The following is a 19,088-nucleotide window of genomic DNA, read 5'->3' as shown; positions in this document are numbered from 1 at the left end:
TCACAGACTAGTCAAGGAACAACCTAACATAGTGAACCTCACAGGATCACATCTTACAGATAACGTCCCAGACACCACCATCACCAACCTTGGGTATGTCCTGTCCCACCAGCAGGACAGACCCAGCAGAAGTGATATGCAGTGGGCAGGGAGTTGCCCTGGGAGTCCTCAACATTGACTCTGGACCCCATGAAACCTCATGGCATCAGGTCAGACATGGGCAAGGAAAACTCCTGCTGATTACCATGTACTGCCCTCCCTCAGCTGATGAATCAGTGCTCCTCCATATTGAACACCACTTGAGGGTGGCAAGGGCACACTCTGGGTGGGGGCTTCAATGTCCATCACCAAGAATGGCTCAGTAGCACCACTACTAACTGAGTTGGCCGGGTCCTAAAGGACATAGCTGCTGGACTGGGTCTGTGGCAGGTGGTGAGGGAACCAACAAGAGGGGAAAACATACTTGACCTTATCCTCACCAACCTGCCTGCCACAGATGCAACTGTCCATGACAGTATTGGTAGCAGTGACCACCGGACAGTCGTTGTGGAGATGAAGTCCCGTTTTCACATTGAGGATATCCTCCATCATGGATAGATTTCGAACAGATCGAGCAACTCAAGAATGGGCATTCATGAGGTGCTATGGGCCATCATCAGCAGCAGAATTGTACTCAAACACAATCTGTAACCTCATGGCCCAGCATATTCCCCACTCTGCCACTACCATCAAGCTAGGGGATCAACCCTGGTTCAATGAAAAGTGCAGGAGGGCATGCCAGGAGCAGCACCAGGCATACCTAAAAATGAGGTGTCAACCTGGTGAAGCTATAACACAGGACAACTTGCATGCCAAACAGCATAAGCAGCAAGTGATAGACAGAACCAAGTAATCCCAAAACCAATGGATCAGATCTAAGCTCTGTAGTCCTGCCACATCCAGTCGTTAGTGGTGGTGGACAATTCACTGGAGGAGGAGGCTCCACAAATATCCCCATCCTCAATGATGGAGGAGCCCAGCACATCAGTGCAAAAGATAAGGCTGAAGCATTTGCTACAATCTTCAGCCAGAAGTGCTGAGTGCATGATCCACCTTGGACCCCTCCGGAGCTCCCCAACATCACAGATGCCAGTCTTCAGCCAATTCGATTCACTCCACGTGATATCAAAAAAAGGCTGAAGGCACTGGATACAACAAAGGCTATGGGCCCTGACAATATTTCGGCCATAGTACTGAAGACTTGTGTTCCAGAACTTGCCGCGCCTCTAGCCAAGCTGTTCCAGTACAGCTACAACCCTGGCATCTACCCGGCTATGTGGAAAATGGCCTAGATATGTCCAGTACACAAATTGCAGGACAAGTCCAAACTGGCCAATTACCACCCCATCAGTCTGCTCTCCATCATCAGCACAGTAATGGAAGGAGTCATCAACAATGTTGAGAAGCAGCACTTGCTTAGCAATAACCTGCTTACTGACACCCAGTTTGGATTCCGCCAGGGCCACTTAGCTCCTGACCTCATTACAGCCTTGGTTCAAACATGGACAAAAGAGCTGAACTCCCAAGGTGAGGTGAGAGTGACTGCCCTTGACATCAAGGCAGCATTTGACCAAGTGTGGCATCAAGGAGCCCTAGCAAAACTGGAGTCAATGGCAATCAGGGGAAAACTCTTTACTGGTTGGAGTCATACCTAGCACAAAGGAAGATGGTTGTGGTTGTTGGAGGTCAGTCATCTCAGCTCCAGGACATCACTGCAGGAGTTCCTCAGGGTAGCGTCCTAGGCCCAACCACCTTCAGCTGCTTCATCAAGGACTTTCCTTCTATTGTAAGGTCAGAAGTGGGGATGTTCCCTGAGGATTGCACAGTTTTCAACACCGTTCCTCAGATACTGAAGCAGTCCATGTCCAAATGCAGCAAGACCTGGACAATATCCAGGCTTGGGCTGACAAGTGGCAAGTAACATTCGCACCACACAAGTGTCAGGCAATGGCCATCTCCAACAAGAGAAAATCCAGCCATCGCCCCTTGATGTTCAATGGCATTACCATCACTGAATTCCCCACTATCAACATCCTGGGAGCCATATCAATGCTGTGGCTAGAAGAGCAGGTCAGAGGCTAGGAATCGTGCGACGAGTAACTCTCCTCCTGACTCCCCAAAGCCTGTCCACCATCTACAAGGCACAAGTCAGAAGTGTGATGGAATACTCTCCACTTGCCTGGATGAATGCAGCTCCCACAACACTCAAGAATCTTGACACCATCGAGCAAAAGCAGCCCGCTTGATTAGCACCACATCCAAAAACATTCACTCCCTCTACCACTGACGCACAGTAGCAGCAGTGTGTACCATCTACAAGATGCACTGCAGGAATGCACCAAGGCTCCTTAGACAGCACATTCCAAACCCACAACTGCTACCATCCAGAAGGACAAGGGCAGCAGATAGATGAGAACACCACCACCTGGAAGTTCCCCTCCAAGTCACTCACCGTCCTGACTTGGAAATATATCGCTGTTCCTTCACTGTCGCTGGGTCAAAATCCTGGAACTCCCTTCCTAACAGCACTGTGGGTGTATCTACACCACATGGACTGCAGTGGTTCAAGAAGGCAGCTCACCATCACCTTCTCAAGAGCAATTAGGGATGGGCAATAAATGCTGGCCCAGCCAGCAAAGCCCGCATCCCATGAATGAATAAAATTTTTGTTTTAAAAAAAACTTTTTATTTACAGCAAAGGGAGGATTTTCTTTCCTTCGGGAGTGGGTGTGGGTGGGCGCAGAGCCGATTGCCGCCCACGATCAGCTCCGCGCCGCCATTTTATGTGGGCTGGCCAATTAAGGCCCGTCGAGCGTGAAACACAGCTCCCGAGGACGGCGGGAGTGGACAGGTGGCAGCGGGAGTGCAATGACCACTGGGTCCACAGGTGCCCCGGCAGCCTTTTCAAATAGTGCACAGGCCGCCTTGCAAAGGCTGTTCATCATGGCCAGTGGAAGGGCTCCCCAGAGCGCTGCTGGTGTGCAGGCCAGGCAGGAGGGTAGGTCACTGTGGCCCTCGCTTTTCTGACAAGTGCCTCGCTGCCCTCCTGGAGGAGGTGGCAGTGCGGCGGGAGGTCCTTGTTCCTAGGGACAGGAGCAGGAGCCCCCACCACATGACCAAATGTGCCTGGGAGGAGGTGGCGGACATAGTTAGCTCGCATGATGTGGTGCGACACACCTTGGCCCAGTGCCACAAGCACTTCAACAACCTCCTGCACTTGGGAAGGGTGAGTACCATGTTGGCAGAGGTCACTTAAACCAGTAGGTGGGCTTTCCCCCCAGCCCCCAACAGCCCTGAGTGCATTGAATCATTCATGGCATGTTTCCCTTGCTGGGTGGGCCAGCAGATATTGCCCATGCCTAGTTCACCCTGAGAGGGTTGTGCTGAGATGGGTCCTGCACCCACAGCATGTGTGACACTGACACCCAGAGTATAGTTTCGGGGGCAACCTAAGGATCTGCATCTAGGCACAGTGCTGGAACTGGGAAACATGTCAGAGTCAGGCTGCTGACAGGCTGGGAGGGGAGCTTCCAGGTGGCGGGACACCCATCCATCTGCTGCCCTTGGCGTTCCACGTGCTTGTGCCTCCTTGTTTTACAAGGTTAGACCGTGTGGGGGCAAATGTGATGGAGGCAGCATGTGGGCAAAGGGGGGGGTCAGCCCTGGCTTCTTGGTGTGAGTGTGCGGCAGCTGCGGGGTGATGATTCACTGGAGCCCTGCAATGTCCCACTCTGGTTAGAGTGGCAGGGATGCAATGGGAATCCAGGTACAGGCTGGACTAATCTATGCTCCTCTCTCCTTTTCAGGAGACCGCACACAATTCAGCCGAGTGGATGCGGACTGGCGGAGGCCAGGCCCAGTTGGCCATAATCACCAGATAAGAGCAGGAGGCAATGGATCTGGAGAGGTGCCATGCGCCCAGGTCCACCAGTGGTGGTGAGGCTGGGGTGCCAGGGGGAGGTAGGATTGCCGTGAATTGAGGTCACCATGTGTGTCCCAGCAGCCATCCCACTGTTGAATGTTCAGTGATTGAAGCCTCCAACATGGGTCGGCCATTGATTATGGAAGGATGAGCGCATACTGATCTGGGGGACAGGGATGCACATTGACATTGTTTCCACTTCAACTAATCAAATGTGCTTGTTCTTCCTTTCAGCATCACCGGCGCAGGGCCGGGAGGAGGAGGCAGACGGGTCACCTCTCACACCTGAGGTACCTGAACAAATGGAATCACCAGTGTCACACCATCTCTGCCAGGCAGGCACCAGCGCAGGTACTAGCACCTTGGTGGGCATTAGATCGTTGGCTAGTGTCCCGAGGCACCGCGGTGAGGGCACTTCACACTCGCCCGAGGTGCAGGCGGAGACAGAGAGTGCCCATGGCGCCGGCAGTCAGAGGACTGTAGGGGACCAGGCACATGCTTGGTTGGTGGCTGATGATGTACCTCTGGAGGCATCTGTGAGGCAGAAAATGCTGGAATTGCAGCAGGGTCTGCTGGAGGATCTGGCGAAGATACAGGAGGCAATGCTTGGCATGATGCCCATGCTGGAGGAGTCCACACAGAGCATCACTGATGCAATAACCCTCATGGCTGAGCGCCATGCTTCCTCCATGGAGAGAGTGGCGATTCTTGTGGAGAGGCTCCTCCAGGAGAACAATCAAGGCCCCCTGGAGTTGCGCACTGACCTGCAAGCCCTCACAGCGGCATTAACTTCAGCTGGTCAGTGCCAGTGTGGGAGATGGATGGGGCACCAAGTATCCCGGGCTGGTGCCCATCCATCTGCGTTGAGTAGGGAGGTTTGAAGCAATCTCACATCAGCGCAGCAGCTGCCTGTCTTCTCTGCGGGCACCACTCAGGGTGCTCCGGATGAGGGCGGCAGCTCCTCCGCCCCTCTGCCAGTGACCATGGGATCCGATGAGGCTGCAGCGACTGGGGAGATGCCAGCTGTGGCACTGGCCGCTCCCTCCCAGGCGGGGCCATCAAAGGCTCCACGTGCCAGAGGACACCCGCCAAGGTCATCGAGGCCAACAGGACAGCAGAGTGAGCAGTGTCTCAGATGCCAGTGCCAGCAAGGAGGGAGCACCTAGACGTAGCACCCGGAAACGTAAACTTAAGGCATCTTAGGCACACCACAGGCTTCTCACTGGTGGTTTTATGTTGCCCTGCTATTAGTTGATGACAAGTTGGTGTGATGTGTAACACCTTTGCATTCATTTTATTTTCTGCTTCATTTTGTTAATTCATTAAATGTTTACATGTGAGCATGGCTCAGGGTGATTCCTTACTTCCTGCAGGTGGACGGGAACCCGTGATGTTATGAGTGACTTGTTTGTCATTGAGCTTTATTGACAAGGCACATGGTTAATGTTCCTAACCAGGCAGATATTGCTCTCAGGTATCGAGTATGGAGCCTGCAGCCCTGGCTTGTGTTGGAGGTCCATCTGTGGTGTGCTAGCTGAAGGTTCGTTGGATTAAAGCCTCCCGGGTGTCCCTGCCTCCCTGGAATGTGCCCGGGTCAGCGTCTACTCCCTCAGCGTTCTCCTGTGTGTGCTCATCCTCGGACTCACAGCTCCGCTCATCGTGTGCAGCCGGAGCAACTGCATCTACACCTTCTTTCTCCACTGCTTCGCCTCTTTCCAGCGCCAGAGTGTGGAGAGCGCAGCTTGCAACCACTATCAGCGACACACGATCTGGGGGGTACTGGAGTGTGCCCCCTGAGGGGTCCAGGCATCGGAAGCGCATCATGAGAAGACCGATGGTTCTCTCTCTACCACAGCCCTTGTAGAGGTGTGGCTCCAATTATACCGCTGCTCAGCTTCTGTTCTTGGATGGCAGAGAGGCGTCATGAGCTACCTTCTGAGTGGATAGCCCTTGTCACCCAGCAGCCACTCATCCAGCCGAGCTGGAGCACTGAAGAGCCCCAGCACCTGGGAGTGTCTGAGGATGTAGGCGTCGTGGGAGCTGCCTGGGTACCTGGCACAGACTTGTAGAATCAGCATCCAGTGATCACACACTATCTGCACGTTCATGGAGTGGAAGCCCTTCCTGTTGACGTAGGCACCCGGCTCACCTGCTGGCGCCTTGATGGCCACATGTGTACAGTCTATAGCACCCTGGACATGGGGGAACCCAGCAATGGCCGCGAAGCCTCTGGCTCGCTGTGTCTGGTTGGCCTCGTCCCAGCGATAGTGGATGAAAGTCAATGCGTGCCTGAACAGAGCATCTGTAACCTGCTTGACACAAGTGTGGACAGCTGATTGGGAGACTCTGCAAAGATCACCCACCGACCCCTGGAAAGTGCAGGAGGCATAGAAATTTAGGGTAGCCATGACCTTAAATGCCACTGACATGGGGTGCCCAACCCTACAGTTGGAACTGATCTCAGGCCCAATCATCTGACACTGGAGGTCACTGTCTCCAGAGGGAGATGGAGCCTCCTTCGGCATTGTACCTCAGACTTATTGAGGTAGCTGCTTCGCCGCCAGTAAACCCCGGCAGCAGGATAGTGGCGTCTTCTGTGGCCCCTTCCATCTTGGACAACCTCTTGGCTCTGCACCTCTCCTGCCAAAGGTGGCTCCCCTAGAGGCTGAATGTGGACTCCTGGCCTCCTTCCCCTTCTGGCCCTCCCTTCCTCCTCAGAGGAGGTGCCTCCAGTGGGAAGGCTTCCTGAAGCCTGCAGGCCCCAAAAATGATGTTTACTCCAGAGTCCTGACCTGAAGCCTGTCACACCTGTCCAAGCAGCTGTGAAGATTTTTGAAGTATTCCTGCTCACACAGGATGGGGTTTATAAAAATGTGGCCTACTCACCTGCCCATTGCGCCCTAGCCACGACCTGAAGATCACACAGGCCCCAAAAAATCAGCATCAATTACCGCCTCAAGGGCCTTACGTGGCCCGTTAATTAATGGCGGGTGCGCAGCAGAGATCATCAGGCGCCCGCCCACCGAAATATCGCGATGGCGCGCGGCGATGTCGGGACACTCGCCCAAAGTCACCGCGCGTCATTTTACACGTCGACGTGCATGCCGTGAAAATTCTGGCCCAAGTATTTACACATTTGGACCTCTACACGAGGTTGGAGCTTCTTCTTCCAGATCACTCTTATTTCTGTCATGTGATCTGACATCATCATTACATTCGCATCACGTATGCTTCTGGTGTTAATCCTTTACACACATGGATGGATGAAACTGTTCCACACTGTACATTTGACCCATATATATTTGGAAGCTACAAAGGACATAGACTGGACAATACCATACAGACAGAGTTAAACGTGGGGATGTGAAAGGTCGTCCACTTTGGACCTCAAAGGCAGAGCAGAATATTTGTGCTCTGGCAAGTGGTTAGGGAATGCAGAAGCGTAAAGCAATTCAGGGTTCCAAGTGCACAGGTCATTTAGTAATCAAGTACAAAAAGCTATCAAAGGCTAAGGGGTTGTTGGCATTTATCTCTAGGGAGCTGGAATACCAAGGCTGGGTGGGGGGCAGTGTTGCTTCTGAGAACGAGTCAGAGTTGGAGGTGGCATTGGGAGCAACGAATGCAGTAGACTAAGTTAGGGGAAATGCAAGTGAAATGCTGCTTTACTTGAAAGGAGTGTTTGGGCCCTTGGACGGTGAGGAGAGAGGAAGTGAAGGGGCAGGTGTTGCATCTTTTGCGTGGGCATGGGGAGGTGCCATAGGTGGGGGTTGAGGAGTAGGCACTTTACAGCCTTCCAGACTAAATATTGAATTCAACAACTTTAGATCTTGAACTCTCTCCCCCATCCCCACCCCTTTTCTGTTTATTCGCCCTCCCTTTTGTTTTTTCCAATAATTTATATAAATTTTTCTTTTCCCACCTATTTCCATTATTTTTAAATCTATAACTGTAATGCCCTGTCAGTCTTTCCACCCCACCCCCACTAGAGCTGTACCTTGAGTGTCCTGCCATCCATTCTTAATTAGCACATTCTCTTAGATAATATCACCACCTTTTACACTTTGTCTTTATTCCTTTGTCTGTGACATCTTTTGATTATCTGCTCCTATCACTGCTTACTTGTCCCTACAACCACCCCCCCCCCCCCCCGCCAACTTCTCTCTCCCCCCCCACTCCCCCCACCTTAAACCAGCTTATATTTCACCCCTCTCCTAACTTTACTCAGTTCTGCTGAAGGGTCATGAGGACTCAAAACGTCAACTCTTTTCTTCTCCGCCGATGCTGCCAGACCTGCTGAGTTTTTCCAGGTAATTCTGTTTTTGTTTTGGATTTCCAGCATCCGCAGTAGTTTTTTGTTTTTATTTCTATATACATGTTGTGAATTGTCAGTTGTCACTCTACAGGACTATTGGCTCACTTATCACTCGAGAAAAAAATATTCAGGCAATTGTATCAAAATAAACAAGAGTTGATTTAAATTATTGTTTATTCAACCATTATTTTCTTTACAAAGTTGCAAAAAGAATCTGATGCCCTTGAAACCATATACTTGTAGGCAGTCAAAACCTTCAGAAGAGTTGGAAAAGAGAACAATCAGGAAGAAAAAAGTACATCAAGTGCCAGTAAGATCTAGGAACAATCAATCTTAAATTGTTTCCACAATGTTTTCATAATGTTTACAAATGGGAAAGAACTCTCAGTAAGCATTTGTTCAAGTTCACTTCCAATCACTAAATGAAATATATCACATATTGCAAACTTGTTCCACTGTTGTTCACCACAATATAATACAATGACAGAGGAACTTAGGAGCAGACGTTATATTCTGGGAGGTATTTGATATACCAGTGGTTCAGGTTCAACAGCAGTAAGCGGCTGCTTAGGCATATAGGGGTGGATTTTGGTCTGGGTCATTTTTCATGCCAACTGTGCACCCAGACCAAGAGGATCAATGGAAGTTGGTCGTCGGGTCTCAAACACTTACATAGCGTGAGCTGTCAGTGCTGGTCACATCACCACAGACAGCTTGCCTGGACCAAGACTTCAGTTTCAAGCCACCAACCTCAGGTTAAATCCTGAGAGTATGAATTGACTAGTGTGACACTTGTGGAGTCAGGGGAAGCATTTCTGGCTCCACACAAACAGTTTTTTGTAAAATTAAAAATCATTTTCAGTGGCCAAGGGGCCCCTTTGCACAAGCATGGGGCCCACTGCTAAATTCGTGTGGCATATTTTTCAGCATCTCAGATGTCATCTAAGACAGGTGTTAATATGTTAATTAGGGTCCTAACCACAACTGAAAGGCCCATGTGTCATATCTGTTACCAATGAGATTTTTCTTTTTGTGAACACCCCCAAAGAGAGTATTTTCTTCTAAAAAAAGTACTTTTCTATGGAGATAAATGGGGCAGGCACTCCTCCCCAGACTTCATAGTCCTGAGGAATACACTCCCACTCCAACACCAACACAGCCTGTGCATATTCGAGAGGTGTCTGTAGCTTGTCTCAATTCCTGCCCATCCTCCGGCTTAGGTCAAAATCTAACTCATAAGGGTGGGCACAAACCATGAATTTCATTACTGTGATCAGCAGTGCCACTCTGGCTAATGTTTTTCCTCTTTCTTGGTCTGGGGCATTCCATAGAATCAATACCACACCACCCACTGAGCCACCGGGAAACCAGATTTGATCCATGTTGATGACTACATTTCACACTGGTTGACATGTTGATTGAATGTGGATGAGGTTTAAGCACTTTCATGGCTAACTTTCTTTAAAATATAATGTTTTTGAGTCCTCTCACAGGTAACTTGATATCAGGCTTCTGGTGTTGCCATCTTTGATGCAAAAAGCAATCTGGAGTGACTCTCCCTCTGACTTGCCCTCCTTCTTTAGACCATGCAAATATGTCTCCCTTCATATATTACTGATATTGGACGGTTCGACATCTAGGTGAATCCATGGCCTACAAATCCACAACATGCCATAATGGAGCACTCAAACATGCTGTGCACCCCATCAGAAGATCTTCAGAACTCCTTTCTGAACCGGATTGTGACTGGCTATTGCACCATCAATAATTGACATGAATATAAATCAAACACACTCTGACTTGAAATTATAAAAATCTTGGTTTCACAGCAGGAATTAAAAACCTTTCAATGTCAAACGAAAGTCTACTCAGCAATCTTAGAGATATTTTATTAGAATTACAACAGCATTACAAGGATAGAGAGTGAGAAAACCCACACCTAACCTGAAGCAAAATATATACTGTTGGTGCCTGCAAGATTCAAACTAATGGTTTCAGTAAGACACAGTAAACCTGGACAGGCTAGGCTAACTAGTTTTATGTGAAAAGAATATATGGCCCAGATTTTCCAGTCTCTGGATAGTTGGAGAGCGGTCATACCTCCCAAGTTGTGCTATGGGACCCCTCGGACATCCTAACACACTGACTCTGTGGGAATAGCCTGGGAAGTTTGAACTTCCGATGGGCAATTCCCCTGCTCCCTGGGACCCGCCGAAAAAGTCTCCGACTCTTTGGATGGTTCCGAATTCCTTAACCGGGTAGTTATCCAAGAAACGTTAGACAGAAAAATCCTAGTATAATTCTTGGGTAACCATACAACTGACCCCCCAATCACTCACCCTGATACCCCCAACTCTCCCCTTGAACGCTTGACAACCCCCTGACACCCACACCCTGACACCCTGCTTGACCCGACCTGACCATCCACTACCAGCCAACTTGTCCGCTGAACCCCCCAACCCGACCCACTACCCGATTCCCCACTGACCCCTGCAACTGGACCTCTGCACCTGACTCTCTCCTGACAAGCAACTCCCCCGATTCCCCCGACCTGACCTGACTAGCCACCACCACCCCAGTTCTCCCGATCCAACCTGACCTCACCTCACCACCCTGCTCAGATGCTACCCTGCCCCCTTACCCACTTACCACACCCGCCCAACCCCCTTTCCTACCCATTCACTCACCCATTCGCTCATACACTAACACACTGAAAAGTTGTTTAAATGTCCCAGCTTTTCAGTGTGTTAATGAACACTTACCAGAATACGGCAGCTAGTGGCGTAAAAACAGGGTGTGGCTTGTTTTCCCCCGACAATCCAGCGCTAAGAGGAAGTTGAATTGAAGGTACACTCTGCATTTCTGAAGAAGGCAGGATTGGAGGTCCCGGCCAGAAATACGGAGCTCCAGAGTGGCGCAGGAAAGTAGGAATGGAGTGGCAATCTGACGGTGATTGCCACTCCGTGGAAGATTCGGGCCTGTGTTCAAATGTTCAGAAAGGTCATGTCTTTTCAGCGAGACATTTCTTCAATTCACTCTCAATTCACAATGTTGCCAGTGAGACCAGCATTTATTGCCCATCTCAGGTTTCCCCAAGAAGATGGTGGCAGGTCTTTTCAGGCAGTCTGACACAGCTGAGTGCCTTGTTTTGTCACTTCAGTGGGCAGTTCAGAGGCAATCGCTTTGGTGGGGCACTGGAGTAGTTGCACCAGACTTGGTAAGGGCGGCAGGTTTCTTTCTCTAAAGGACGCTGGTGAACCAGTGGGTTTTTAATGGCAACCCGACAACTTCATGGTCACTTTTACTGCTGCCAACCTTCACATTCGGTGAATTTAAATTCTCAAAGTATCACATGTTCACTGAATTATTAATCCAGGCTACTAGATAACCAGTCCAGTAACATAACCAGTACACCACCGTAACTGCCTGTGCAGACACCCTGATTCGAACACTGCAGGTACCAGCACAATAATTAACATTGGTTTGGTCCAGCTGCAAATTTTCTCACAGCCTTTCTAACAGTAAACAAAAAGTGCTAATTAGTAAAAACTTTATTAAAATAGGATAATAACATGGTAGAAGTTATGATACATAAATATGCTACCTCAGTAATAAGGAGAACCTCTTTTTTTTTACCTTTGAGCAGATGAAGTAGCATGACTATGACATATAACATAGTGCTAATGCATGTTATGTTTCCATTATTGCTTAACTAGCCCTTTACAGAACAAAGCAGAGGCTAACCCATCCCATAGGGTGTACAGAACTATCAGCTCATAATGTTTACAGAGCTACAGGGTTACTGTAAACCCGCAGCACACTTTGTGTGCAATTTAGTCACCTGCATGGCATTTATTACATACATGCTCTTGTTTCCATAGGAACACATGTATTTCGACAAGTCTAACTCTCATCATTTTGAGTAATTTTTCCATTAGAGAAATACATTAATCAGCGATGATCACTGAAAGCAAAAAGAGGGAGAGGGAGCATTAATCCATCAACCAAACCATTACGCGAAACAGGAGAAAGGAAAGGATAGTGCTTTTGTTGTGGTAGATATTCGAGCATCATTCACTTTCCTTACAACGCACTCTTCCATCACTGCACCTTTCAAACTAAGAAAACATACAGCAATGGGGATGTTAACCAACAAAATACATTAGTAGTAAAAAAATTTTTTAAATAAAAAAACCACTATTTTTTCTTCATGCTATAATCATATTGGTGAAACATTCAGTGGTCCCTGCCCCACTCTCAGGCCAACTCCTCTGATTCTATAGCACAACAGCAGACAGCTGATGCCATTTGTTCTTTACAACACTTTGGGTATCCCTTAGTCTGCTGGTTTCACAATCAGCCGTATTCTGATCCAGGAGGACCCCTGATTATGTTGAAGTATCCAGCCAAGGCACCCAGGTCAATATAGAGAGAACGATTCCTTTTTCCTACGGTTGATTCTTCAGTGCTGCTCACAGAAGTATCTGGAATTAAAATAAAGTAAGTTAGGGAAATCAAGCCTCCCACACTCAAAACTTCCTAAAAACAAAAGCTGCTTTATAGGAAAGGAAACAATAAATATATTGCTTCATCATTTCTGTCTCAATTTTCAACACTTCAGTTCGATAGTTTGCACAATCTCTCCATTCAGTAATAAGACCTTAAGACATAGGAGCAGAAATTAGGCCATTCGGCCCATCGAGTCTGCTCCACCATTCAATCATGGCTGATACGTTTCTCAACCCCATTCTCCCACCTTCTCCCCGTAACCTTTGATCCCCTTACCAATCAAGAACCTATCTATCTCGGTCTTAAATACACTCAATGACCTGGCCTCCACAGCCTTTTGTGGCAATGAATTCCACAGATTCACCACTCTCTGGCTAAAGAAGTTTCTTCTCATCTCTGTTCTAAAAGGTCTTCCCTTTACTCTGAGGCTGTGCCCTCGGGTCCTAGTCTCTCCTACTAATGGAAACATCATCCCCATGTCCACTCTATCCAGGCCTTTCAGTATTCTGTAAGTTTCAATCAGATCCCCCATCATCCTTCTAAACTCCATCGAGTATAGACCCAGAGTCCTCAAACGTTCCTCATATGTTAAGACTTTCATTCCTGGGATCATTCTCATGAACCTCCTCTGGACCCTCTCCAGGGCCAGCACATCCTTCCTGAGATACGGGGCCCAAAATTGCTCACAATATTCTAAATGTGGTCTGACCAGAGCCTTATAAAGCCTCAGCAGCACATCCCTGCTTTTATATTCTAGTCCTCTCAAAATAAATGCCAACATTGCATTTGCCTTCCTAACTACCGACTCAACCTGCAAGTTAACCTTAAGAGAATCCTGGACTAGGACTCCCAAGTCCCTTTGCACTCCAGATTTCTGAATTCTCTCCTCATTTAGAAAATAGTCTATGCCTCTATTCTTCCTACCAAAGTGCATGACCTCACACTTCCCCACGTTGTATTTCATCTGCCACTTCTTTGCCCATTCTCCTAACCTGTCCAAATCCTTCTGCAGCCTCCCCGCCTCCTCAATACTACCTGACCCTCCACCTATCTTTGTATCATCTGCAAACTTAGCCAGGATGCCCTCAGTTCCTTCATCTAGATCATTAATGTATAAAGTGAAAAGCTGTGGTCCCAACACTGACCCCTGCGGAACTCCACTAGTCACCGGCCGCCATCCTGAGAAGGACCCCCTTATCCCCACTCTCTGCCTCCTGCCAGACAGCCAATCTTCTATCCATGCTAGTACCTTGCCTCTAACACCATGGGCTCTTATCTTACTGAGCAGCCTCCTGTGTGGCACCTTGTCAAAGGCCTTCTGGAAGTCCAAGTAGATAACATCCATTGGCTCTCCTTTGTCTAACCTACTCGTTACCTCCTCAAAGAATTCTAACAGATTTGTCAGGCATGACCTCCTCTTGATGAAACCATGCTGACTTTGCCCGATTTTACCATGCACTTCCAAGTATTCTGAAATCTCATCCTTAATAATGGACTCTAAAATCTTATCAACGACCGAGGTCAGGCTAATCGGCCTGTAATTTCCTGTCCTTTGCCTCACTCCCTTCTTAAACAGGGGGGTTACATTAGCGATTTTCCAGTCCTCTGGGACCCTCCCTGACTCCAGTGATTCCTGAAAGATCACCACTAATGCCTCCACTATCTCTTCAGCTATCTCCTTCAGAACTCTGGGGTGTAATCCATCTGGCCCAGGTGATTTATGCACCTTCAGACCTTTCAGTTTTCCTAGCACCTTCTCCTTGGTAATGGCCACCATACTCACCTCTGCCCCCCGACTCTCTTGAACTTTGGGGATGTCACTCGTGTCTTCCACTGTGAAGACTGACACAAAGGACCTATTCAGTTCCTCCGCCATTTCTTTGTTCCCCACTACTACTTCTCCAGCATCATTTTCCAGCAGCCCAATGTCCACTTTTGCCTCTCTCTTACCCTTTATATATCTAAAAAAAACTCTTGCAATCTTCTTTTATATTACTGGCTAGTTTACCCTCATATTTAATCTTCTCCCTCCTTATTTCTTTTTTTAGTTGTCCTCTGTTGGTCTTTGTAGGCTTCCCAATCCCCTGGTTTCCCACTGCTCTTCGCCGCATTGTATGCTTTCTCTTTAGCTTTTTATGCTGTCCGTGACTTCCCTTGTCAGCCATGGTTGCCTCGTCCTCCCTTTAGTATGCTTCTTCTTCCTAGGGATGAATTTTTGCTGTGTCTCCCAAATTACTCCCAGAAACTCCTGCCATTGCTGTTCCACTGTCTTTCCTGCTAGGTTCATCTCCCAGTCAATTCTGGCCAGCTCCTCCCTCATGCCTCTGTAGTTGCCTTTATTCAACTGTAATACCGTTACATCTGATTCCAGCTTTTTCCTCTCAAATTGCAGGGTAAATTCTATCATAGTGTGGTCACTTCCTCCTAAGGGTTCCTGCACCTTAAGCTCCCTTATCAAATCTGCCTCTTGTGGCAGTTGTGGCTAAGAAATGGAGGAGGTACGAACACCCATTAACATCAGGTATTCCTTCTGGCCACTGTGAGAAAATGTGAGCTGAACTAAGTGGCCCAGGACCTGCAGGGGGAAGCATGGTGCAGCAGGATTCCCATCGGTATTCAGGAAACGATTAGGACTGTTATTTTCACAGGAGCTGCAGGCTGCCTGCTCCTGTGCTGCAACAAGAGAGGTGCCCGTCCCAACAGCTGTATGGAAATTTAAAGTGGCGCCCTGTCAATTCCATTGCCCGAGGAGCTCAGCTGGCATGAATTTATATGGTGCTTAGTGGGTGTAATGAGCACCATTTCTGAGGTAAGCTTGGGAAATCCCCAAGAACGCCCCCCTTCACCCCCTAACAAAGCAGCTCCAGTATAAAATGGGAGTAGGCACCTACTCCCCTCGCCTCCGCCTGACTGAAATTAGGACTGCTTTCTATGAGGGGTGGGGGCCTAGCAGATCCGTGTTGACTGCGGTCTCCCCATCAAGATTAATCTGCTTACTCTGTGCTTCCCCTGGCCCCAGCATCTCAGGTCAATGTTTATCAGCTCAAAACCCACAAACTTGCCGAGCTGTTGACGTTCACCATGATTTGGAGAGCTCAGTGCTGTGCAGGCAGCTGGTGCAGGACAGGTTGGGTAACATTGCTTTTCAGTTCTGCCCTCAAGGATCATGATGAGATTAACTTTGTCACTGTAACAGTGGGTGAGATTGTTTTCCTAATCTCCTATCTATGCAAATGATATGTGCTGGATGCTTCCATCTGCTATGTTTAAATTCCACATTTTTTTTTTGCTTTCCCTACATTACAAAGCTGCATTTTTTTTCCACAAAAGGCTGGTTTATTTTACAGTATTATTAAAGGAATATCAGCGCCATATCTTTGTTTCTGTAGGAATACAATTGAATAATCAGATCTAAAAGCATCCCACTATCAATTGCATGTAATATAAAATAATATCATCTACTCCAAAACAATGCTCTCATTTCCGTTTTATGGTTAAATACAGTTTACTTTTGAATTTCTGGAAGATGCTTTAATTTCACAGGTATTGTTTATAGAGGAAGATTCCTTCTGCATGCAGTATGTAGCATTTTCTTTACAAAGTGCTACACTCAGCATATAGGGAAATGCCATCTATAACTCATTTAGGGCATATTTGGAATTTTCAGTTTTTAATAAAAACTAAGCCAGATTGATAATATAGGGTCTGAGCTTCCTCAGTGTGGAAATCAGCATTGAATTGCCACTCCTTTCCCAGTTTCGTGCCTGAATTCCTGTCTCGGCCAACCTTCCGACTCAGGCCAGGTGAGATCAGAGCAGTGCAGCAAGTCCCCAGGGCCTAGCGTTGAGTGCAGCTCTGTCGGATGCAAGGAGGTCACGCCTCCTTTTTTTAAGGCACCAGCTGCCATAAAGCAGGTAAGTTTAATGGTCCTGGAAAGTGGGGAGGGGGATAATCAGGCCTAAGGGTGGGGTGGGGGGATTGGGTCTCCCGGGCGTAAGGCAGGGTTGGGCCTTGGGGGTGGGGGTGAGAGCCAGGCCTTGCGGGGGGGTGGGGGGGGAGTGTTTGCAGGGGGTTGAGGGTCATCCCTGGGCTATCAGGGATTGCGTGGAGGCCCCTGGGGGTGTGTGTGGGTGCCGGGGGGTAGGGGGGAGGGGGAGGAGTGTGGGTTTGTACACTAGTTACCCAGAAGCTAGATTTAATTCTTCTAACTTTTTCTGCGTAAATACTGCTGTAGCCCAGTTGGAACCAACTGAAGTTTGTGATTTAAGTTGCATTATTAGGATAGTTCCCAGTGCAGGGCAATTGCCCAGGGGAAGTTTGTACTTCCCAGCAATTGCCATGCAAACCTTACCTGGGAACTTCCAAAGGGAACTCCCCACTGCAACTTTGAGGTACCCCTCCACCCAACATGATGCTGTGGAACTCAGAAGTTAAGGCCTATAATACATGCAAAGTGTCTGGGATAAAGAAGGAGGTGCACATATTCATGTACAGTATTCATAAACAGCACCAGTGATTTCCACTGATGTGTGTTTGCTATAGAATGAGATAGACAAGTCTTAGGTTTGGGTCACTGATCGATTTTTGTTACCAAACGTCGCCAACATCAGATCCAGGTTATATACTCCCTTCCATATCACAAAAATAGCATGGAGGGCAGTCCATGTTACCATTTATCCTCCGCACGAATAGCATGTGACTGCCATGCCATATGTCTGAAGTTCCCTAATTCAACAACCACCTATTTAAGCTATTTGTAAATGATGACATACTCTCTGCTTCAATTACTAGCTCTGGTGATGTGGTCCAGAGCCTTACTACCCCTCTGTGCAAAATACTTTCCTCTACTTTGTCCTTAATCCCTTACTTTTAATCTTCTAAAAAAGTCCCCTCAACCACCGCAAACAATCTGTTTCAATTAGTTCTGGTCCAGTGCAGCGTTATTCTAAACACCTTTATCAAATCATCCTGTAATGTCTGCTGTTTGAACAAAAACAGCTCCAATTCTTCCAAGTCTTTTTTTCTATTTAATTTCCTCCTACCAGGTAGGGTTCCAACAAACTTGTGCTGCACTCTTTTTATTGCCTTTACCTTCCTGTAGTGTGGAGCTCAGAACTGTACAGTACTCCAACTGTGAGTTTACTGATCAGTCACCATTGTATGGAGGTTTATATTGCATGCATCTTGCAATAAAACCCAGTATTCCATTTGATTTTTCAAGTGCCTCTTCTCCCTCCAAATTGACAGTTGAATTTGGTTGCCATTAATTCGGATAGGATGGGGTGCAAGAATGGAAAATAAAATAAATTCCATTCTAATGCATCCTTCCAACAAAACACCATGGAGTCATACTGCCACGAGTCATTTGACACAATGGGTGCTCTGAACAATAGCCATGTGCAAGGAGAAAGTCTGAACGTGTGGTTGTAAGTGGTGGTAAATCCACTAGGGGCCATTGATTTTAGGAAAGGAGGGGAGAAATTTGGAGGAAATGGTAACCAATGGAGCAGAGCCACTAAGAATAAAATATTCCCTAGCTACAACTAGAAGGTAATATGGGTCTGGGCTGAAAACTGCACAGATCCTGTACTAGAACGAGAGGCTTTCGCCATCCAGGCTGCAGTGATCATCGGTACAAGTACTAATTCCTTTTGTACTATTTTGAACAAACCAGTTAATGCCTTCAGATGATATCCCTTTGTTTGTTATTTAAACAAGGTCATTAACCTTGTTATTTATGCCCAAACATGTTATTTATTATCGTTCATAAACAGTGGAAATTTTATCCCTCAGGATTGAATCGAGCCATTGACATTGCAATATTCTTCCTCACTATACACTTACTATCTTCATTGGTGCATCTATTACTCCAGTAATATAAATTATAAATGTATACTGGATTTGAATTAAGAAACTCCACAATTGTGTGTTTGGCTTCAAGAATATTTTTCATTTGTAACTCTCATGTTTCCCCCCCGCCCCATCTGAAACTGGTTCCTTTCCACTCCTGAAGGTGCTAACTCACGCTAAGCACAGTTACTCAGATGCTGTCCTATCTCTGTACCTCAAGCCCCAATGGCCATTCTTGAGGTGAGCACATAAACCAGGATGGCATTCCAGCTCAGCACCAAGCGAGTGCTGCACTGTTGGAGGTGCCATCTTTAAGACAGGAGGTTAAACCGAGGTCCCATCGGCTCGGATTCCATGACATTATTTGAAGAAAGTAGGGGAGTTCAACTCGGTGTCCTGGCCAATATTTATCCCTCAACTAACATCAGTAAAGGCAGATTACCTGGTCATTCTGTC

At 47.7% G+C, this 19,088-nt stretch overlaps 1 protein-coding gene across 3 annotated transcripts in view; it reads right to left on the bottom strand.

The window, feature by feature from the left end:
* Positions 1-8,429: 8,429 nt before the first annotated feature.
* The window catches only part of map3k8 (mitogen-activated protein kinase kinase kinase 8), a 46,116-nt gene continuing 35,457 nt past the window's right edge, over positions 8,430-19,088 (bottom strand). For all 3 annotated transcript variants that reach the window (XM_078537831.1, XM_078537827.1, XM_078537819.1), the window contains one exon: positions 8,430-12,757. In XM_078537831.1, the coding sequence (XP_078393957.1) occupies positions 12,630-12,757 (128 nt within the window). In that variant the 3' untranslated portion in view covers positions 8,430-12,629. The remainder of the gene's footprint in view (positions 12,758-19,088) is intronic.

This window comes from Cetorhinus maximus, chromosome 3 (assembly GCF_964194155.1).
Source record: "Cetorhinus maximus chromosome 3, sCetMax3.hap1.1, whole genome shotgun sequence".
NCBI classification, from domain to species: Eukaryota; Metazoa; Chordata; class Chondrichthyes; order Lamniformes; family Cetorhinidae; genus Cetorhinus; species Cetorhinus maximus.
This window is presented reverse-complemented; position numbering and strand designations above follow the sequence as displayed.